Raw genomic sequence first — 23270 nt, forward strand, 5'->3', positions numbered from 1 at the left:
AGATATTATCTGTTATCTTTTGATCCCCACCATCACCATTGTCACCATCACCATTATCATCATCACTGTCATCATTAGCACCATCAGCAGCCTCATCACCACCCTCATCATCACACCATCACCACCACCACATCACCATCAATCATTATTATCACCACCATCATTACCATCATCATCATCACAACATGTATTCTTATATCACAAGGATATAAGCTCTGTGAGGGCAGGGATTTTTTAAAATTTCACATTCCCTGTTGTATCCCCAGGGCCCACATAGAGTAGATGCTCAATAAAGTTTGTTGGCTGACTCATTATTACTAGATTTACTATGACTTTCCATCTTATTTCAGAGAATAATATCGGATATGTTTACACTCAACGGGCACTCTCTCACAGATGTGCCATTGACTGGTACTCACCTGTGGGGCTGGAGAATGAAGATGGAGTCCCAGAGTTCTCTAGGTCAACCGTGGAGGTTGCAGGAGCTGCAGAAAAGCCTTGTCAGTGAAAGCAGAAAGGCACTCACATGGCAGAAATGCCGGCAGGAGATATTATTTATTGGGCTTACTGTATGTGGGGATGGAGCAGGGATTCCCTCTAGAACTGGGGAAGAGGGGACAGTGAATAATTTGTGCCCTCCCGGGAGCTCCTTCCCTCCTGGAGAGGACATAAGTGGGCGTGAGGAAGGGTCAGCTCCTTTCTTGCCTGGTGTAGGGGGCACTGGGACACCAACTGTGTACTCACTGCTGGTGATGAGTGTGGAGCTCCGATGGGTGAAACCTACAGCGAGAGTGAGAAAGGAAGTGGGTAAGGGTTGGGGAGAGGGGGGACCAAATACGGGTCAGGGGTACCCTGGTGCAATGGAGGGGGTTTCATGGGGCAGAGGCTATTGGGGATTCTCCATCAGCTCCCTCACATCAGGAAAGAAGGCCCTGAGGGAGAAGTCAGTCCAAGTTGAAGAAAAAGCCATGAGCCCAAATCACTTCGTGCACTTGGCCAAACCCCGAAGGGCCCACTGCAAGTGTGATCTCAAGTCAGAGGGGAGGGGCTGCCCAGTAGGGAGGAAGAGACCACGTCGCAGCTGCTCACCATTGACATAGAGACTGTCCCTGTCCAGCATGTAGGGTCCCAGCAGGGTGATGCTGTGGGTCAGCTGTGTCAGCTCCCAGTACAACTGCTCTCTGTCTAGTCCAGGGCCTTCAGGGTCAGGGCGATGAGTGCAGATGACGTCCACTCTGGTGGCTGTCCCGTCCTTCTCGGGGCTGGGTGAGAACCTCCATATGGTTGGTCCAACTATCTCTCCATCATTCATCCGTCCCTCCCTCTCTTGGCCAGCCCCTAAGACAGGAACTAGGGAAACTAACTGCTGCCCTCAGGAAGATAACCTCCAGAAGCAAGTAGCTAGAAACCCATGGACTCCAAGCCTCTTGCATGCCTGGGAGAGATGCCTCTGAAAGCACTAGGTGTGGGACAGGCACAGAGAAGGCACTTGTTGAGGGAGGCTAACAATCCTGGAAGAGGCCAAATGACAGCCAAATCCTGTCACAAGTCCTGACAGACATAACAAGGTGCTTAGGCTCAAGCTGTAATGGGTGGTCACCCTGCCTGACAGCGTAACTCATTCAACATAAGGGCCTCTGTGCATCGGCACCATCTCCAGAGAGAAAGGGGCACCCATGCCCCAGCGCCAGGGATGCCCTGCCTCCCACAATAACAACGACCATCTGTTTATTTACTTAATGAATCCTCACCTGAGGATATTTTTCCCATTGCTTTTCAGAGAGAGTGGAAGGGAGAGAGAGAGAGAGAGAGAGAGAGAAACACCGATGTGAGAGAGACACAGCAGTTGGTTGACTCCTGCAAGGGCCCCGATGGGGGCCAGAGACCAAGGCTGCAACCGAGGCACCTGCCCTTGGCCGGAATTGAACCTGGGACCCTTCAGGGAGCAGGCCGACGCTCTAGCCACTGAGCCAAACCGGCTAGGGCACAACTGCCGTTTATTAAATATTTACTACGCAGCAGGCCAGCATTTCATACTCATTAGCACGTCATTCAATCACCAAAGCATCCCTACGGGCTGTATTGTTCAATTCCTACAACTTTCATTACACTCGTTATAGTATGTATTATATATAACACAACTATATATAATGTAAATATAATAAATCAACAAACATAAATATATGTTTAACATGTATAATAATGTATATTTACTTATATTTTATTTATTATTGTATTCTATATTGTGCATATATAAATTATATGTTATTTCTGTTATACCGATACCTAATATGTGATATATATACACTAAGTAATATAGATTATAATTTCAATAATGTGTATTAGGAATTATACCAGTGTCAACCCATTTCCACCCCAGGCTGTGTTCAGATGCCCTTTCTAGCCCTTTTTAGGGGACAGTGTTTGCCTAAACCCCTAGCTGTCTCTGGGCAGGGCAGGCTCCCTTCAGCTGAGTCTGACCCATTTGGGAGCACACTTTCTCTCTGTAACACTAGCTCTTCTTCCTCTTGTAGATTATCTGGGCAGTTCCTTTAGAGAGGTTGTCAGATTGATATTTTCCACACACTGTAAGGTCATAATGTGGGCAGCGGAGACAGTGCTGCTTAAAGGCTAGGAGTTTGGATCTATACCCCAAAATGCTGGGATTGCTCTGTGAGACTTGTGCAAGCTACTTCATCCCTCTGAGCCTCAGTTTCACCTTTTGCTCCTGCTTCATGAGGCTGTTGGGAAGACTGATGAGATTAAATATAAAGTGACAGCACAGTTCCCTGGGTCTTAGTAATTTTTAAATGCTGTTGTTGTTGTAGGTATTTTCAATGCTTAGGATCCATGGGCAGTGGTTATTCCAAATAGGGACAAAGTCACGGAGCCCATAGGTTAGGGTCCCATAGCCCAGCAGGGCTGTGTTCTTGGGGAGGGTCTCACCTGAGCGAGGCTAGTCTGCAGCCTGCATAGAGTAATCTCAGACTGCTCTTCCTGAACACAGATTTGAGCTATGAGAGAGGAGAGGGGAGGTGAGAAGGAACCACTGAGGGAGGGCAGGAGGAGCTGGGGGATTCGTGGGGTGAATAGGGTGGAGGTGGTGAGGATGGGGGCATAAGCGGGGTGGGAGGGGCTGACACTAATGGGCAGGGCTGGGTAAAGTGGGTGGGGCTGGCATTAGTAGGCTGGGCTCTCACCAGACCCTGCAGGATCCGCTCTGTGGCATTGAATTTCCTGGAGCCCGGGTGCTGCATGTCCTCCTCGTAGTGCAGGTTGGTGATGGTGAAGTTGAGGGTGAAAGGCACCAGGAAAGGGATTGCTGCTGCAGCAGGGAGAGGGGAAAAGGAGGCATGATTGCGTCAGGCCTGGGCCGGGCTCTCAGACAGCGTCTGGGGACCAAGATGAAGGGTCCAGATCTGAGGAAGGTTTAAAGTAGGCAGGTAAACTAGCTTAGGACCAAACTATATAAAGAGCAAAGCAAGATGCTGTCAGATGCAGTAGCGTGCACATCCATTAGAACGGCTATTATTTTTTTAAGAAAAGGAAAATAGCAAGCGTCGCTGAGAATGGGCAGAAATTGGAGCTCTCGTGCATTGTTGGTGGGAATGCTGGTGGAGCTGTATGGAAATCAGTTCCTCGGAAAATTAAACACAGGATTACCATATGATCCAGCAACTTCACTCCTAGGTACATACCCAAAAGTAATGGAAACAGGGACTCAGATACTTGAACACAATGTTCATAGCTATTGAACACAACAGCCCCAAGGTGAAAACAAAATAAGTGTCCATCAACAAACAAATGTCCATTCATACAATGGAATAATATTCAGCTATAAAAAAGAACGACCTTCTGATATATGGTACACTAATTATGCTAAGTGAAATATGCCAAACACAAAAGGACATATTTGGTATAATATTGTTACTGTTGTTACATGTTGTATATTATGTAAGGTACCCAGAACAGGCAAATTCAGAGATAGAAAGCAGGACAGAGGTTACCATGGGCTGGGGGTGTTCATGGGGAGTTAAGTGTTTAATGGGGACAGAGTTTCTGTTTGAAATGTTGAAAAAGTCCTGGAAATGGATAGTGGTAATTGTTGCACAACATTGTGAATGTGCACTTAAAAATGGTTAAAATGGTAAACTCTATATTTATTTCAAGTCCTTTCTAGGCCCTCACCAGCATGAGACAAGGGGCATGTTACTCAACCTGTATGTACCTCGATTTCTTTAATGGTGAAATGAGGAGAATCATACTTTGTAAGAAAATTATGGAGGTTAAATGACTATTGAAGGAGTTAGCACATTTCAAGGGCATTAAGCTTAGTGATAAAAACCAGTTGCCAAAGGTCACATGCTGTATGATTCCATTGATATAATATTCTCAGAATAACAAAATTGTAGACACAGTTTATAGATTAGTAGTGTCCAGGGGTTGGGATGGGTGGGTGTGACTTAGAGCAGCACAAAGGAGATTTCTGTGGGGATGAGATAGTTCTGTATCTTGATTGCAGTGGTGGTTACAAGAGTCTACATATGTGATGAAATGGAAGAGTGCTACATGTACACGCACACACACAAGTGCATGTAAATAGTGAAACCTGAAATCTGAGTTCTGTAGAGTTTAACAATGTCACCTGACTTCCTGGCTTTGACATTGTACTGTAGTCATGTAAGATGTCAATCACGGAGGAGAAACCAGGCGAAGGGTACAGGAATCTCTGGGGGGGGGGGGGGGGGGGACGGTTTGGGGTTTTTTTTTGCAGTTTCCTGTGAATCTACATTTATATCAAAATGAAAAGTTAGAAATAAAAAGAAGAATAGCACAGGGCCTGGCATGTAGTTGTAGAACTGAAACATATAGTATCTAATATTAAAAAAAGTCACTTGATGGGCAGGATGGAGATGACAGAGAAAAGGGTTGGTGATTTTAAACATATATTAATAGAAATGATCCAAGAGAAAAAAATGCTTAAAAAATGAACAGAGCCTCAGGGACTTGTGGGACACTGTCATTAAACTGGAGGACCAGAAAGGGAGAGAGAGATACTGCAGAAACAAAATATAAGAAACAGTGGCTGAAACTTCTCCAAATTTCTTGAGAACCTACATTTTCAGTTTCAGAAGCTCAGAAAATTCCAAACAATATCAACTCAACAAAAATCGTGCCAGACACATCATAATCAAACTTCTGAAAAACAATGATTAAGAACAAATCTTGACTGCACCTAGAGAAAAAATGACATCATCAGTCATGGAACAACTTGGTCTATAGCACATGTCACACATTTTAAAGCCTGTAGGAGCTGGGTACGTTGAGTTGATCAGGGTGGAGCAGTGAGGAAGTGGAGAATGTGATCTGTTTAGAGCATGTAAAACATCTGCAGTGTCAAGACTTACTAAATATAGATCTGAAGGCAAAATTCAAATTATAGGACACCAATGTGTATCCCATAACTTCAGACTCACACAGCAGGATTAAGCCTAGGCCATGACATAAGCACAGAAAAACTCAGAGACTCAATTTTTAAAACAAATCTTAAGGGTAGAGATAACACAGGTTTCACGGCAAAAACGAAGTCCCTGTGTTAGGTTTCTGGAAACTGAGATGCCCTCAGACCCACATCTGGGCAAGGCAAGGAGACAGGGCAAGATTCAAGTTCATGACTAAGATCTTGAATGAATTTCTGGACGTCCAAAGAAAATCCACAAACGTGGGTGTATACAGAGATTGCTACATTCATCCATTCATTCAATCTATAAATATAAAGTGAGCGCCTACTAGATGCTCAGCTGCAGAGTGACAAATACATAAAGATTAAGTAAACCAAATGGTGGTGAATTCCATGAAAGAAATACTTGTGGTGATATGATGGAGAAGTGAGGTATGTATTCAAAAGAAGTGCTACTTCATACAAGGTGGCTGGGAAGGTCTTTCAGAGAAGGTAATGGTGGAGCTGAGAGGTGAAAGGCAATAAGGTGCCAGGAATAACTGATCTACAGGAAGGGCTAGTATCAAGGCCAGACAGAGGCTAGGACACTAGAAAAAGAGACAAATGTCTGATGTGGCCAGTTTACAGAGTGCTGGAGAGAGCGAGGGAACTTGAGGCTGGTTCACAGGGACCAGACCACGCAGAGGTAAAGTTCTGTAGAACGCAGAGGGCAGGCTCCGACCTGTAGGGCTGGGAATGGGCGACAGAGACATGAAAGGCTCTGGAGAGAATGTAGAAGTCACTGATGCTGAGAACAAAATCAAACGGGAAAATCATTGAGTCCCGCCCTGGAATGCGGGGCAGAAGCTGTTCACTGGAACTTGGGCTTCTATCTTGACTCAGAGCAAGACCTTAGGTGGGTTAGGGGCTGCTGTGAGGCTGGGGCTGGGCACTTGGGAGGGGACATTAGTAGTTTTTCTCCTGAGGAATGCACTCTGGGGATAAGGGTGCCCTGGGCATCGAAGTTTCCATTTTGAATACTCACTGCTGGTGGCAGGGGTCCAGTTGCGACGGTTATAACCTGCAGGTAGGGAGAAAGAGTAAAGAAGTGCTGTTGGATGGGTAAGATTTAAGGAAGGGGTGGATGGCAGACCTAGAAATGAAATTCATTAACACTTTTTTGAGATTCAAAAATGAACAGTAATGTCTACATTTCATTTGGTGCCCTTAGGTGCCTTGTCCTTTGAAAATAATGAACATCATCACCACTATTATTCCCAAAATAAAAGTAGGATAATAGCTGTCCCTACTTACTGGGAATGTACCATGCCCCAGAAGTAATGCTGAACTCACTACCAGGGTAATGGGGCAAAGTTATGAACAGGTGTCCGTTCCCAGCCTTACCTGTGTTCTCTCAAATCCATTAAGAGAATTTTCTCCTGTTCTCTCAGCTTCTCTCTCTTCCCAATATTTTCTGACAGTCTGATTTTATTTTTCTAGCTTAGTTTCTGGCTTTTTGTGACGTAAGTAGAGAAAATTACAGCAGCTTAAGAGAGTGGCACGTGAAGGTAAAAGTGTAGCGAGATGGAGAAAAAGGAATGTTCATGTGCTGGGGAATGTTAGAGAAATTTGGAGATGGGGTGGGAGAGTAAAGAAGAGAAGAGACTTGGAGGTCGAGTGGATGGTGTAAAACCTGGAGCATGAGAGAAATTGGGGAAAGAGAATTTTTCACAAGTGTTTCTCTGGGCTATGTGTTGCATCTCCTTTGATGCTCTGTGACAGGCGCTGAGTGAACACTGGACCCAGAGGCGTCCTGGGATTTTGTTGGGTTATTTCTAAATAAGCCCATTTAATTTTCAGGACAATCCCTCCTGGTACGTATGTTTATTCTATAAACGGGACATGAGTGCCTGCAGAGGTTACATGACTTGTTCAGCATCACACAAAACAGAGATCTGTCGCTCACCAGCTCCCACACTATTACCCACCGCTTTAAGTCAGTCCTGGTGCTGGCATTCAGTCTGCTACGGACACAGGGTAGAGTGTGCTGTTGTTCATACAAACATATATTTCAAACCATCTATAAAAGGAGTTCTAAGCTGACAAGGAGGATAAATAACGAATGAAGCACCAGGTGGGATTGCTGGGCTTGTGGTCATGAACGCCCCCTCCTGTCCTGAGGTTTGGGGCCTTCTCCATCTGAAGGGTCTGCAGGGCTGCCTTGTGGTTAGGAACTTGGCATTTAGACTCGATATTGGGTTCAAGTGTTGCCTCTGCCAATGCATCACGGCTGGAAGATCTCAGGCAAAAGACTTCCTACGTGAGTGAATGATGGATCTCTAAAAATGAGCATAATTACTCCCCTTGTCGTAATTCCTGGCACATGAGGACCTTTTGGTGAGAATTAGCCGTTATTAGAGTTATTCTAGGTCTTAGCATGGCCGTTAGGGACACTGTGGCCAACAGTGTTGTGTAAACAGCTATGATTCATGGAGTACTGGCTAAGTGTGGTGCTTCATGAAGAGTCCCGTGAGTGTCGGTCTGGCTGCCCAGAGCACGGGGTAAAGTGAGGGCTGAGCTGGGCACCGCTGCCCACCGGCATCACCCACTTCTCTCCTGAGCCTGTGTGCTCCTGCTGGGGTCTGACAGGAGGAGGAAATATTTTTTCCCAGGTGGTGAAAAAGGAAAGACAATTGACCTACTGTGGTGTGTGAAGCACTCATCAACGAGCCCCCAAGGAAATGCTAGGTTTGTACCAGAACTGTGAATCCATGTGCAGAAATTTCTCAACCCCAACACTGTGGACATTTGGGTCTAGATTAGGTTTCCTGGTGCGGGGCTGTCTTGTGCATTGTGGGGTCTTCAGCAGCGCCCGTGGCCTCTACCCACTAGATGTCATTAGCATCCCTGCAGTAGGACATGAAAATGTCTCTGTACGTTGCCAAATGTCCTGAGGAACAGAATCGCCTCCAGCTGAGAGCTATTGGTAGAGAGAGACAGGGAACTGCAGGAGGCTCCCGCAGCAGCGCAGACACTCACCATTGACATAGAGACTGTCCCTGTCCAGGGTGTAGGCGTCCAGCAGGGTGACGCCCTGGGTCAGCTGACTCAGCTCCTGGTACAGCTGGCCTACGTCCAGCGCAGGGCCCATGGGGTCAGGACGGTAGGTGCAGACGGCGTCCACTCCGGTTGTTGCCCCATCCTTCTCGGTCCTAGGGTGGCAGGGTTAGGGAAACAGGATGTTCAAGACATGACTTATATAATTTGTTCAGCTCTTTCCTTCGAATCGACTCGTTCCCCAAGTTTTATGATATTCCTCTTTATTGGGTCTTGACTGGTTTTGCAAACAGGCCCCTTTCTGCGTGCTGTTCATCTAGGCACCTTCCCACCCCACCAAGTGGCCGATCTTCAGGGCTTCATCCTCAATCAACTTCTATTCTTATGGAGCCATTTGTTCCAGCTACCAGCTTTATTACCGTGAGGTCGAATCTCATTCAGTCTGCCCAAGGCCTCTCCCCCGAGCCCTGTGCCGCATAACCAACAGGCTCAGGGATGCCCGTCAGACCTCTCAGATTCCAAATATCTCAGACTAAGCTTATCGTCTTCCTTCCCGAAAGCACAGAACCTGCTTCGCCCCCCGTGTTTCCATATCCAAGCCAGAGCCAGAGATGTGAGAAGCTTCCTGAACCTCTCACCATCTTTTGTCCCCCATCCAGGCAATACCCAGGCCTGGGCCAGCATCTCATTGGTCTCCCCACCTCCTGTCCCATCATCACTTCAAAATTTTCCATCCCCATATCTACCAGTGTTCCACTTAAAATAAATGACATCACGGCAGGGCTCTGCTCGCAGCTCCATGGTCCCTGGCGGCTCTGAGCAAGCATAACCGATACTCACGGGACACCTACTAGTTGTGCCACCTTTACATTGGCTTCTCTTTTATCTTTTCAGCAACTCTGAGATCAATGCAGATACAATTCCCACTTTATAGTTGAGGAAGCAAAGTCATGGGGATGTTAAAGAACTTCCAAACCTCACCAGGCTAGTGACAGAAACAGGATGTGACTTCATGCATGTGGACACGGAGACCATTAGTGCTCTGCTGTGCAAAATACTACGAAAACTCCCTAGTATGCCTTTAGCCCCAGCTCCAACCTGAACTCTGATGTTATCCACTTCTCAAAACTCATCCCACAACTGACCCACCACTCGAGCAACTACACTCCTGTGCACCCACCCATCTGGGCAGGCAGGCCCCTCCCCATCAGCCAGCTCCCTCCCTCCCTCCCTCCCTCCCTCCCTCTCTCCCTCCCTCCCTAACCTTTCTTTCCCTTTTTCCTTGTATCCAATTGCTATTCCCCCCATACTCTACTCTCCAATTTCACAGGACTTCTCTCATGCGTCAGGATATTTCTCATGTCTGCCCCTCTACTTAAGCCTCACCGCCCCTTGAAATACCTTTGCCACTATTTCTCTGGCTAGTGCACACTCGACTGTCAAAATGCACCTCAGGCACCACAGTCTTCAGACAGCCTCCACCCAACTCCCCAGGCTGAGCTGAAAGTCCATTCTCCAGGCTCCTATGGCCCCGTGTAGTGCTTCATCATTGCACTAACGCCAGTCGTATGATGGTTTTAAGTCTATATGACGACTCTGGGCACCTTGCGGAAAGGGTCCATGGCCGATTCTCTCAGTGCCCTTAGCTTCTGTCACTCGGTGTTACCTGAGGTGTCTCATTTCATGTTTGTTTAATGAGTCAGTGCTGCATTTTTTGACAAATGAGCATGAATGCTCTGTGGATCTGTTTATCCAAATAATTGAAGACCTTTGACAGACACTGCTTTCAGGAAGCCCTCTTTGATGCCCTCAGTCAGAGGGGATACCTTCCAAGTCTGAATCCCCAGAAGGCCCCAATCATTTATGATTCCCGCTTTGTAGTTGTCGTGTTCAGGTCCTCACCGCCAGGTGAGCTTGCCCTTCATGCATGTCGGAAAGGAAAGTCTTACCTGAGCAGGGCCAGTCTGCAGCCAGAGTACAGTGGGCCGATGCTGGTGTTCTTGAACAAAGGGCCAAGCTGGGGAGGAGGGAAAGGCAGGTAAGCTGCAGAGACTGGGCGGGACAAGGGCAAGGCAGGCCAGGGCAAGCACCAATGGGCTCTTACCAGGTGATTCAAAGCCCTCTCAGTGGAGTTGAACTTCGCAGATCCTGGGTGCCTCATGTCTGGGGTGTAGGGCAGGTTGGTGATGGTGAAATTGAGGGTGAAAGGCACCGGGGCTGGGCCCACATCTGCAGTTGGAAGGAGGGAAAGAGTGGACACTCATCACAATCTTAGGCCTGAGTTGCATGTGGGAGAAGGGACTAGTGTTATCCATCAGTCCATAGTGTCCAGTTGTTGAGGCCTGAGATATCTTTTCTGGGATGCCCTCCCCCCTCAGCCAGCCAACAGGGGAGAAGGGACCTCCATGGTAGATGTGTGACATTAACTCAATAGGGAACCTCAACCCTTTCATCCGAAAGTGTTCAAAGGCCGGCAAATTGTGGACATTTTAGTGGGAAGAGGAGGTGCTGAGAACTTTTGTGCTCAGCCTTGGGCCACAAATACTTGAGCAGTCAAGAAATCCAGGACAGAGTAATTGCCATGAGTGAAATGGTGGTCCGAGCAAGAGCATGCTGAGCTGGGATTTGGAGGACAAGGGGGAACCACGTACAGTTCCAAGAACAGTAAGTGCAAAAGCCCTGAAGATAGAAGGATGTTTGGGGCCTGGGGGAAAGGAAATGAGGCTGCCGTGGCCAGAGATCAGGGAGTGAGGGAGCAAGTGGGACAGGTTGCCCTGGGTGGGCATCATGGTCCAGATCAAGCAGGAATTCGTCAGCCAAGGGATGAGAATTGAGGTTTAATGGGGCTCAGAGGCTAGATTCCTACCTGTGGAGCTGGGGGTGGGGCTCAGAGATGCTGGGGGTCCTGGAGAGGATGTGGAGGTCAGCAGAGCTGAAAGAAAATACAGTAGGACTATAAATTGTTGAGCCCTATCATGAAACAGTGAGAGGGTGGAGCTGTTCATGGGAACTTGCATCTCTAGCTTGGCTTAATCCGAGGCTCCTGGTGGCTGCGGCTACTCTGGGGCTGACACCTGGGGGATGGGTGGTACTTTCCTCCAGGGGATTAGGCTTAGGGAGGAAGGGTCCCGGAGGCAGGAGAACATCCAGGCCCTCATTACTCACTGCTGGTGGTGGGGATCCAGTACCGATGGCTGTAACCTGCAGAGAAGAAAGAGGAAGGGGAAGATGGTGGGAGGAGGTCAAGAATGGGGAGGGGGTAGAAATAGAAACACAAGCACACAGGCCTCCCTGAGCGCTTTCTCTGAGACGCATCAATGGACAACAACAGAACTGCATTCTTCATGAGGTAACTGCCTGAAACCCTGATGCTGATGATAATTTCATCCTTGGTATCATTAACCAGAAAGACAGCAATGACCGAAGCACCCCCAATCTTGGGGGGGTTTGCTAAGTGCTGGAGTAAATGGCAAGCTTATCGAACGGATAACTGGGACAACAGTTTTAAAATTAGTTTTTCAGCCTTAGTTGTGTTCTCTTTATCTACTAACTATAATTTTGTCTTTACTCTTCAAGTTTCTCCCACTACCCAACTCTCCAAAGACAGCTTGATCTGTGACCTTGTGGTTCTCAGACTTCCATAGTGTTGAACTGAGATGATGGAGAGAGATGGAGAGGGGGAGAGAGGGGCGGGCTTGTGGAGAGGGGAAAGACTGGGCTGGTGTCAATCAAAGACTATACAGTTGAAATATAAGAGGAAATGGGAAAAAGAATTTAAATAAGTATGGTTCCGGATCATGGGTTGGATCCTCTTTGATGCTCTGTGAGTAGCATAAGTAAAACTTTGACTTCTTTTTATTTTTGATGGTCTGACTGGGTTTCTTGCAATGAAACTTATCTCTGAGACTGGGCCAAGTGGAGCCCTGTGACTTACTTGGGTTATTCAGATTTTTATCCCATTTGACCCTCACAATAATCTTAGGTGACTTTTCTACTTGGAAAATGGACACTGGAGCTTAGAGAGGTCCTGTGGCTTGTCCAGGGCCACACAGTAAGTCAAAGCAGGGCGAGGGCTTGACTAAAGCAAGAGCTGCAGTCACTAAAGCTCACACTAGTCACTACTGCTTTTAAGGAATCTCCACGCACTAACGAAATCCAATTACAGGTTTCAATCCAGGTAATAAGAAAACACCCACGGTGATGTAATGGGGACACAACTAGTCAAGCTCTAGTTTAAAGAGTTCTCCTGAGGCGCCTTCCCATCCTGAGGTTCGAGGCTTGTTCTTGCTGGGCTGGTCTGCAGCGTAGCTTAGTAGTTAGGGGGCCTCAATTTTAGAGTCAACTAAGGATTTGATTCCTGACACTCCCACTTACATTAATGACCTGATCTTGGAATTTCCCCACCAGCCTTGGTTTCTCTTCTACCAGATATACATGATACCTTAGAGAGTGTTGGGCAGGATTAGCAATGCATAATACATATGACATTCTGGGCCATAGGAATCCCTCAGTAAATAAATATTAGCCTTCAGTAAGGCGTTGTTGTGGGTGTTGTTGCTAAGAGCATGGTTGCAAAGGAATTTATTGTTAAAAACATTCCTAGCAGCTTTGTTGTTTGTTTCTCAGGTGGGGTGTAGTTCCAGCCCTTGGAGAACGGGTAAAGGACCACAAGCTGCTGTAGGAAGTGAGAGTGCAGATCAGTCACTGCACTGGGAACCCACTGGCTCTTGAGTTGACAGCCATGGGCTTACTTTACTCTCTTCCTTCCCTGATGTCTGCATGCTCCATTTGGGCTCCTGTGAATGGTCATTGGGATGAAGAAGACTAGAGGGTGTTTCCAGACCTTAAAGGGTGCTCTTTACATGTTATGAAGGGAGAGAACAGAGCCCCCATGGAAATTCTAGGGGTACAGAGAAACATGGGTACAGGGAAATGCACTCCAAGGAAACCCCACCCGGGAGCAGGAGGAGATCCCACAGCAGCAGAGCTACTCACCGCTGACGAAGAGACTATTGCTGTCCAGGGCATAGGGGCCCAGCCGCGTGACCCCATGGGTCTGCTGGCTTAGCTCCCAGTACAGCTGTTCTCTGTCCAGCCTGAAGCCTGTGGGATCTGGGTGGTGGGTGCAGATCGCACCCACTGTGGTGCTTGTCCCCTCCCTTTCAGCCCTGGGGAAGGAGGGACATGGGAGTCAAGACATGAGGGGTAAATACTCCTGAGTGCTCCTTCCTTAGGTTGCACCCCTTAGTTTTTATATCAGCGCCCTTCCAGGTTTCCTCTCTTTCTAAAACACGTCCTTTCCCGTCTCACAGGGGGGATCCAGACCCCCCGCCTCCTTAAATGCGGTGTTCTTCAGGTTCCCACAGCCACTCCTCAGGTAACATTCTTCTTCCTGGCCCCCTTCTCCTTTTATTAACCGGCTGAAGCTCACTGTCTCAACTGCCATCCCCCAGGACACCCCCTGTCCACTCATGAAGGTAGATAGATGGTGTCACTCCCGTAATAGCTTAGTCTTGCTTGGGCCTTGGGGTTGGGGATGTGGGGCTCCCAGGGGAAAAAATTCTGAGGATCCTTGGGCCAGGCAGCCTGTGGAAGGGAAAAGCAAGAGGACTGAAGGTAAGTGATCACCCCATGGCTGGTTGTGACGCTGAGCCTGAGAGGGGGATTTTATTTCAAGTTGGCAAATCTCAAGGCCGAGGCCAACTCTTTGGGAACACATTTTGGGCAGGCAACCAAGTTTGGAGGAAAACAAAAAACTAATTAGGAAGTAACCAGAGGCAATGGGTTCAAAAATAACTTTGTCCTGAATTTAAGCTGATCCTGAAGTGTTTCACTCCAAGCAGGGACTGTACAAGTAGGAAGGACCCCTCCCTCCCTTGCCTGTGACTTCTGCTTGCTAAGATCCATGCTACTCAGAATATTCTCACTATACCCACAGAGTGTCACAGCGGTTCTCAAAGTGTGGCCCAGGGGCCTCTAGTGTTCCCAAAACTATTACACTACCACTTACAGTAATTATCTGATCTTAATTATCTTCACCAAGTGAAGAATATTTTTATAATAATCCTAAGACATTACTTTCACATCTCTTCTTTTGGGAGTATACAGTGACATTTTTTCCAGAGGCTATGAGGTGAAATATTGTACAAATTGAATGCAGAAGCAGATGTCCTGGTCTCTTCTACTAAGCCAGGCAATGAAAGGATTTGCAAAAATGTAAACAATGACCCTCTTCTTATTGTGCTTCTTTTTGGGGGTTGGGAAGATATGGTTATTGTTTATAAAAATACCTCATTTATGTTAACACGTAATAGGTTTATTATTTTAATAAATAAATGAATAAATTTTCTGTTTTAATTTCTAGCACAGTTAACATGGGTAGATCTGATCTCAAGTCCAAAGGCTCTTTGGAGTTCTGAGTACTTTTTAAAAATGAAAAGGGCTGTTGAGCCCAGCAACCTTGAGTTCTGCTGGTACTGTGGTTATAGGAGGAGCTCCAGAGCCAGACATCAGGTTCAAATCCTAGCTCCCCTTAAGCACACAACTCGACTACTCTGCAGGGTCGGATAATTATCATATTGTTCTGAGGGTGAATGAATGAAAACATGCAAGTGACTGGCATTTATTGGATGGCATGTACCATGAGCAACATTATTATTACTGATTCCCCCATGCTATGGAGAGATGGGGCAAGTATGGTGGGCTCAGCTTATTGGAGGACACTGATCTGCAGTACACCAGGAATCTCTCCTCATGGAGTGATGTAGGTAGAGGGCCCACTTCTCTGGTAGGATGACTTGAGTTGGTTGGAAGAAGGAACTCACAGAGAGGCCATAGGGTCATCAAGTATAAGGAAAGGGTCCTGAGACCACTGACCTCGGAGGACACCGACTATGGACAGAGGCAGAGAAGAGATGACAGTCCATTTCTGAGAGTTCAGGTCCATTTGAGGGTTTTAAGATTACAATATACTCTGCTAGTACTCAACGTTTGATTTGTTTCCCCTCTGGCTCAGTAAGAATTCCTTTTGGGAAATCCCTACCTCTTTTCAGGCAATAAACTGCAGAGCTGCAGAGTCCAGTGTTTGTCTGGGACAGGGGAGATACAAGCTGGGACAGAGAGAGTGTCAGGGACTCTGAGAACACAGTTGGTAAAGATGCTACACTGGCTGGTACTACGAGATCCCATTACTTGAGAGCTCACAATGGGGCAGGCATTGCGACGAAGGATTGACAATTCCAAGAGTAAGGCACTGTATTATCACCATCTTCTAGATAGTGTGATTGAAGAACAGAGAGGTTATGTGACTTGTCCAAAGTCACACAGCTAGCAAATGGAAGAGCAGGGATTCCAACTCAGGCACTTTGGATCCACCGTGTTACACTGCCTCTCAGCAAAGGCCTAAGTAGCTGTGGTTGGCTAGGGTGTGGAGGGCCAAGAAAGGAGAACAGTAGGATTTTTGTAGGTGCTTTAGAGGGGGTCTCACCTGAGCGAGGTCAGTCTGCAGCCGGCATAGAGGGAAGCGATGCTGCTGTTCCTGAACAGGGGCCCCAGCTGGGAAGGAAGGAGAGGAAGCTGAGCAGGAGGGGCCAGGACAGCAGGGTGTGGCAGGGTTGGCGCAAAGTGGGAATTGTTGGGGAGCTCTCACCAGTCGCTGCAGGTGTCTCTCAGTGGCATTGAATATCTCAGAGCCCAAGTTTCCCATATCTTCCTTGTAGCGCAGGTTGGTGATGGTGAAGTTGACAGTGAAAGACATCAAGAAAGGAACTGCAGCTGCAGTGAGGGGGAGAGGAAAGTGAGGCCCATCCTGGGTCTGGCCTGGGGCTGAGGGTGGGAGGGAGGGTTCTGAGGACTCGCCTTAACTCCAGTGCGAGTTGGGGCCTGGCCTAGGCTGTCCTCGAGACATCTGGAGTAGCAGTCACTGTCCACGATAACTTCACTCAGGGTGACCACCCATCCTAGCTTCCCCAGGACCATGTCGGTTTCTGGAGTACGCACTCTCAGTTTCGAAGTGCCACTGTCCTGGGCAAACTGGGAGGAGATGGTCACCCTGTTCCTACTCTCCTTGACTTTTACCATTTCAGCACATGCCAGAACCTGCATCTGTTTGTCTTGGGGAAATGATCAGGCCCAGAGAGCATCCCTCTAGCAATGACAGGAGGGAGTTGGAGGATAGGCACCCTGACTCCCCCACCCTCATGTGGGATGACTCGAAGGTGTCTGTTGCATTCATTCTCCCTTCCGGCCTTCAGGACAGGTTTCTGTGGTTGAAGCCTCCTAGTTTTTGGTACTTTCTTATAGCAGCTCTGGCAAACTAATCCACCAAATGCCCCAACAATTCCTTTTTTAGTACAGTAAGTCCTCATGGAACGTTGTTGATAGGTTCTGTGACTTTAAGCAAAACAACGTATAAAGAAACCAATCTTACCATAGGCTAATTGATATAGAAACAGGTTAAGTTCATACGACATCTCATCAATGTTCTACTGAAACGATGCTGAGCAAATTGACATTGTTTGAGGACCTGCTGCATATCCCCAAAGCACTGGGAACAGGGACTCAGATGGATGCTTGTATGTCCTGGTTCACAGCAGCATGATTCGCAACAGTGAAAGATGGAAAAAGCCTGATTTTCCCACCAACAGATGAATGGATAGATAAAATGGGGTCTATCTGCATAATAGAATCTTATTCATCCATAGATAGGAATAAAGTTCTGATGCGTAGTATGGCATGGAGGAACCTTGAAAACATTTGCTAACTAAAATAAGCAAGACACAAAAGGACAGATGTATTGTATGATTTCTCTTATATGAGATATCTATAATAAGGAAATCCATGGAGACAGTAAGTAATTAGAGGTTACCAGGGACTGGGATGGGGGGGAGGGAAAGGGGAGTTATTGCTTAATAGGTACACAGATCCTGTTTGGGGGCGATCAAAATGTTTTAGAAATAGTGATGGTTACACAGCAGTGTGAATGTAATTAATGCCACTGAATTGTACATTTAAATGGTTAAACTATATATCACAGATAGGTAGGTAGATGGATGATAGGGAGAATAAAAAAGTTATTCTTACTTGTTCTTGAAGTCACACTCACATAGGCCAAGGTGGACATCTCGGGCGTGGTCGCGGGGACAAAGGAACTTTCAGACAGTGTGCTGAAAGCGGCTGGAGTCTCCGCCACGGTGGGGCCTAATTTAGTGGTCGCAAGAGTTGTAGTGTTCAGCATGGTGGTTGGACTTGATCCTTCGTGGCTGGTTTTAGGTGCAGTCAAGGTCACAGTGCCCCCAGTCACAGTGCTGGAAAATTCTGGGAGTCCAACTGAGGTTGCAGGTGGCGAGGTTTGTGCGCCCCAGGAAGCCACAGTGTAAGGCTCACCCGTGGTTGCAGGGGCACTGGCAGGCTCGAGATCACCAGGGGAAACAGGCAGAGTTGGAATACCTGTACTGGCCTCTGATGCGGGGCTGGTGGCCAGTGAGCCTGCGGTCTCTGATAGGCCGTGGAAAACAGCTGAAGTTGAAATAGTTGTGCTGAGGTCTGTCTCAGGTTGGGTGGATAGTGAGGCTGTGGTATCTGGTAAGTGAGGAAAAGCCGTTGAAGCAAAAAAATGTATGCTTGTCCCTGCACTGGGGTGGGTGACCAACACGGCTGTCGTCGCTGGTTCACCAGGAGTAAGAATCAGCGTTGGAATGGCTGTGCTGGCATCTGTCTCAGAAATAGTGATCTGTGAGGACACCTTATCTGGTACACCAGGAGAGACAGTCATAGTTGGCAGACCTGAACTGGCTTCTGTCCCAAAGTCGGTGGCCACTGAGGCTGTGGATTCTGATACACTCTGGGAAACACTGGGGGTTGTTTTGGGAACTGTTAGGCTGGTCTCTGCAGGATGGGTGACCAATAAGGCTGTTGTATCTGGCTCACCAGAGTAATCAGTCAGAGTTGGGACAACTGAACTGGCTTCTGCTCCATAATGGGTGGTCCATGAGGGTGTGGTCTCCAGTTGATCCGGGGAAATTGTCAGAGTTGGAAAAGTTGTGCTGGTCTCTGCCTCAGAACTAGTAGCCTGTGAGGTCACCACCCCTGGTATGCCAGGTGAGACAGTCCTAGCTGGAATGGCTGAACTGGATTCTGTCCCAGGACTAGTGGCTGCTGAGGGCATGGATTCTGATTCACTCTGGGAAACACTGGGGGTTGTTTGGGGGAAATTTGGGCTGGTGTTTGCAGGATTGGTGACCGAAGGGACTCTTGTATCTGGTTCAGCAGGGGAAACAGTCAGAGTTGGAACAGCTGAACTGGCTTCTGTGTCAAAATGGTTGGACCATAAGGCTGTGGTCTCTGGTTCATGTGAGAAATCAGTCATAGTTGGCAAACTTGTACTTGTTTCTGCTCCAGAACTAATAACCGGTGTGGTCACCACCCCTGATACATCGAGGGAGACAGTTGTAGTTGAAATGGCTGAACTGACTTCTGCCCTAGGACTGATGGCTGTTGAGGGTGTGCTCTCTGATCCACTATGGGAAAAATTTGGAGTTGTTTTGGAAACAGGTGTTCTGGTTCCCGTGGAGTGGATCCATGAGGCTGTTGTACCTGTCTCACCAGGGGAGACAGTTAAAGTTGGAACAATGGACCTGGCTTCTGTCCTAGAATGGGTAACCCATGAGTCTGTAGTCTCTGGTTCACTTGGGGAATCAGTCAGAGTTGGAAAAGTTATATTGGTCTCTGCCACAGAAATGGTTGCCAGTGAGGTGACCAGCCCTGGCACAGTAGAGGAGACAGCTGGAGGTGGAATGGCTGAACTGGTCTTCACCCCAGGATGAGTAACCAGTGAGACTGTGGTTGCTGGTTCACCAGGAGAAAGAGTCAGACTTGGAATAGCTGTACTAGCATCTTCCTCAGAACTAGTGACCTGTGAGGTCATCATATCTGGTACACCAGGAGAGATAGTCATAGCTGGCAGAGCTGAACTGGCTTCTGTCCCAAGGCTGGTGACCAGTGAGGGAGTGCTGTCTAACACACTGTGGGAAAAGTTGGGCATTGTCTTGGACACTGTTGGGCTGGTCTCTGCAGGATGGGTGACCAATAAAACTGTTGTATCTGGCTCACCAGAGTAATCAGTCAGAGTTGGGATAGCTGAACTGGCTTCTGCCCCATAATGGATGGTCCATGAGGGTGTGGTCTCCAGTTGATCTGGGGAAATTGTCAAAATTGGAAAAGTTGTGCTGGCCTTTGCCTCAGAATTAGTAGCCTGTAAGGTCACCACCCCTGGTACACCAGGTGAGAGAGTCCTAGCTGGAATGGCTGAACTGGATTCTGCCCCAGGACTGGTGGCTATCGAGATTGTGCTATATAATTCACTATGGGAAGCATTGAAAATTGTTTGGGAAACAATTGGGCTGGTGTCTGAAGGATGGGTGACCATGGAAACTGTTGCATCTGACTCACCAGGAGACACAGTTGGAGTTGGAACAGCTGATCTTGCTTCTGTTTCAAACTGGGTGACCCATGAGGCTGTGGTCTCCAGATGAACTTGGGAATCAGTCAGAGTTGGAAAAGTTGTATTGGTCTCTGCCCCAGAAATGGTGACCAGTGAGGTGACCGGCCCTGGCACAGCAGAGGAGACAGCTGGAGGTGGAATGGCTGAACTGGTCTGCACCCCAGGATTAGTAACCAATGGGGCTGTGGTTGCTGGCTTACCAGGAGAAAGAGTCAGACTTGGAATAGCTGTACTGGCATCTGTCTCAGAAATAGTGACTTGTGAGGTGACCTTATCTGGTACACCAGGGGATATAGGTATATTTGGCTGAACTGAACTGGCTTCTGTCCCAAGGCTGGTGACCGATGAGGGTGTGCTGTCTAACGCTCTATGGGAAGCATTGGGAGTTGTCCTGGGAACAGTTGGGCTGGACTCTGCAGGACGGGTGACCAAGGAGACCTTTGTGTCTGATTCATGCAGGGGCTCAGTCAGGGTTGAAAAGGTTGTACTGGTTCCTGTTCCAGAACTAGTGAGCAGGGAGGTCACTGTAGCCTGTACATCAAGTGAGATAGTCTTTGTTGGAATGGCTGAACTGACTCCTGCCCCAGGACTGGTAGCTGTTGAAGTTGGGGTGTCTAATTCACTATGGGAAAAATTCAGAGTTTCTCTGGAAACAGGGGTGCTAGTCTTTGGGGAATGGACCCAGGAGGCTGTTGTATCTGGCTTAAGAGGAGAGACAGTCATAGTTGGAACAATGGAACTGGCTTCTGCCTCAGGATGGGTGACCCATGAGGCTGTTGTCTCTGGCTCACGTAGGGAATCAGTCAGAGTTGGGAAAATTGTACTAGTCCCTTCCCTAGAACTGGTGGCCTGTGAGATTTCCACCCCTGATACACCAGGGGAAGAAGTCAGAGTTGAAGTGATTGAACTAGTCTGTGCCCCAGGATGGGTAACCAATGAGACTGTCGTGTCTGGCTCACCAGGGGACTCAGTTAGAGTCTGAAGAGCTGGGCTGTTCTCTGCTCCAGAACTAGTATCCAGTGATGTCACCAACTCGGGCATACTAGAGGAGACAGCTGAAGTTGCAATGGATGAACTGCTCTGTGCTGTAACCCATGAAGCTGTAGTCTCTGGTTCATCTGTAGTATCATTCAGAGTTGGAATAAACATACTTGTCTCTGTCCCAGGACTGGTGACCAGTGAGGTCACCATCCCCAGTGCACTAGGTGACACAGTCAAAGTTGAAACAGATAAACTGACTTCCTCCGCAGAACTGGTAGCCGTTGCAGCTGCGACATCTGATTCACTATGGGAAGCATTAAGAGTTGTCCTGGAAACAGCTGAGCTGGTCTCCACAGGATGGGTGACCCATGAGGTTGTGGCCTCTGGCTCGCCAAAGGAAATAGTCAGAGTTGGAACAGCGGTACTGGTCTCTGCCCCAGAGCTAAAGACCAGCGCAGGTATGGTTGCTGATCTACTGAACATGGATGGGGTTGTCCTGGAAACTGCTGTGCTGGTCTCTGCTCTAGGTCTGGTGGTCCAGGAGGCTGTCGTCTCCAGAACATGTGGGGAAACATCCGGGGTTGTGATGATCACTCCTGTTGTGCTTGTGCTGGTCATTTTACCGGATGTCCCAAGGAGAGTCAGCATTCCCAAAGTGGAAGCAGAGACTCTGGGGGTAAGGGTCGCTGTGGTGGTGGTCTGCGCCTTCTCTGTTCCTCCTGTTGGTAGTCCTGTGAATTGTGGGATGGACACACAGTTTAAACAGAATGATTACCACTTACTGGACTGGCAAGAACTTATTTTTTTCTTTACATGAGGAAAGGGAGAGGAATGTCTCTGCCCCAAGTGCCCCTGCAATGCTTCTGGAATGGGAAAAGGGATTGTGACACAGCCCTGTATCACCTTGGGCTGTCACTCCCAAGTGGACCACTCCCTGCTCCCATGTTCTCTGTACTCCCCATCCTCAGAGCCTTTGTTCAAGCAGTTTTCTCTGCTTGCCGGGACCATCTCTCGCCGGATTCCTTACTTTCTGCTCTACTTCAAACCCCAGCTCCAATCTACCTTTACAGATTCACGCCAGAGTTCATCTCCCCCTCATTGTTTCCTTCGCCTGCTGTCTGACCCAGCGCTGCGCCACGCCCCACTGTCTCCTTGGAAATAGCTATTAATGCCCGCCTGCTTGGCATATAATAGATGCTCAACAAATATTGTTGAAGCAGTGAATTAATGAATGAATGAACACATGGATGGACATAAACATAGGCAGGTCTCCTGTGACTTGAGAGAGATCATGTATCATTGTGCTTAAGAGCTTGGGTTCTGGCATAAGACAGCCCCGCACTAAGATTCCGGCTTCTCCACTAAATAGATGTATTATCAAATCTTGCTGGCTCTTCATTTTCTCATCTATAAAGTAAGGATAAGTAGAGTGGCCATCTCAGAGCGCTGATAAAAATGCACCAGGAACAGTGCTTCTTGGCTACCAATGACATTATCACCACGACCGCTTTGTTACCTGCCATTACTAGTGTTATTACTCTCACTGCTACTGTCTACTACTACTATTGCTACTGCTACCACCGCTGGCGCCTACCATTGCTGTTATTACGACAGTTACTGGTACAGCCCCTACTACCTACCGTTTCTGCTGTTGTTATCACCATGGTGACTGCTATTACTACCACCGCTATCACCTAACTCTGCTGCTTTTATTATTACCATCCCTACTACCACTGCTACTACTTACCATTACCGCTGTCACTGTTATCACCACCTATGACTATTGTTATTGCTACTGTTATTATGACCATTAGAGTTGTGGCTATGTTACTATTCCTAGAGTCATGACTACTATTATTACTACTACTATTGCCACTGTCACTACAACTTCTACATTTTGTATTTCTACTGCAAAATAAATGTTTACTGAATTAAATCTGCAGGGAACCATACTAGCTGGCCATTGTGGCGGGGAGTCAGCCTCTGAAGGAGAGTAAAGTGTCTTTGGCTGACACAACTGCTGGCCAGGGCTTCAGAAGATGGTTCCCAGGAAGGAGGAAGAACAACCTGGAGGCTTCTTCGTAGAGACCACAAAGCCTACTGGAGCTTGGTGCAGGGAGAGGGACAGAATTAAGAGGATTTTGACTCTGATGGTGAAGCCGTGCCCCTGTGTTACTGAGAATGCCTTGGAATGTATTTCTGGGAGGAGGCATTCTAAAATGATTCATATGTGTTTGACGATGGTAGTGGAGGCGGTGATGATGATGATGATGATGGGCAACTGGAAAGCAC

The 23270-nt window shown here is 47.8% G+C and overlaps 1 protein-coding gene across 1 annotated transcript in view; it reads right to left on the reverse strand.

The window, feature by feature from the left end:
- Positions 1 to 23270, reverse strand: part of MUC16 (mucin 16, cell surface associated) — a 99562-nt gene that overhangs the window by 37988 nt on the left and 38304 nt on the right. Inside the window, 15 exon segments of the mRNA XM_087816160.1 lie at positions 420 to 485; positions 745 to 780; positions 1090 to 1262; positions 2947 to 3014; positions 3201 to 3325; positions 6486 to 6521; positions 8480 to 8652; positions 10447 to 10514; positions 10602 to 10726; positions 11663 to 11698; positions 13493 to 13665; positions 15984 to 16051; positions 16146 to 16321; positions 17579 to 18790; positions 18875 to 21709. Coding sequence (XP_087672286.1) covers positions 420 to 485; positions 745 to 780; positions 1090 to 1262; positions 2947 to 3014; positions 3201 to 3325; positions 6486 to 6521; positions 8480 to 8652; positions 10447 to 10514; positions 10602 to 10726; positions 11663 to 11698; positions 13493 to 13665; positions 15984 to 16051; positions 16146 to 16321; positions 17579 to 18790; positions 18875 to 21709 — 5370 coding nt within the window.

Source organism: Miniopterus natalensis, chromosome 4 (genome assembly GCF_054644295.1).
Source record: "Miniopterus natalensis isolate mMinNat1 chromosome 4, mMinNat1.hap1, whole genome shotgun sequence".
In the NCBI taxonomy this organism is placed as follows: domain Eukaryota; kingdom Metazoa; phylum Chordata; class Mammalia; order Chiroptera; family Miniopteridae; genus Miniopterus; species Miniopterus natalensis.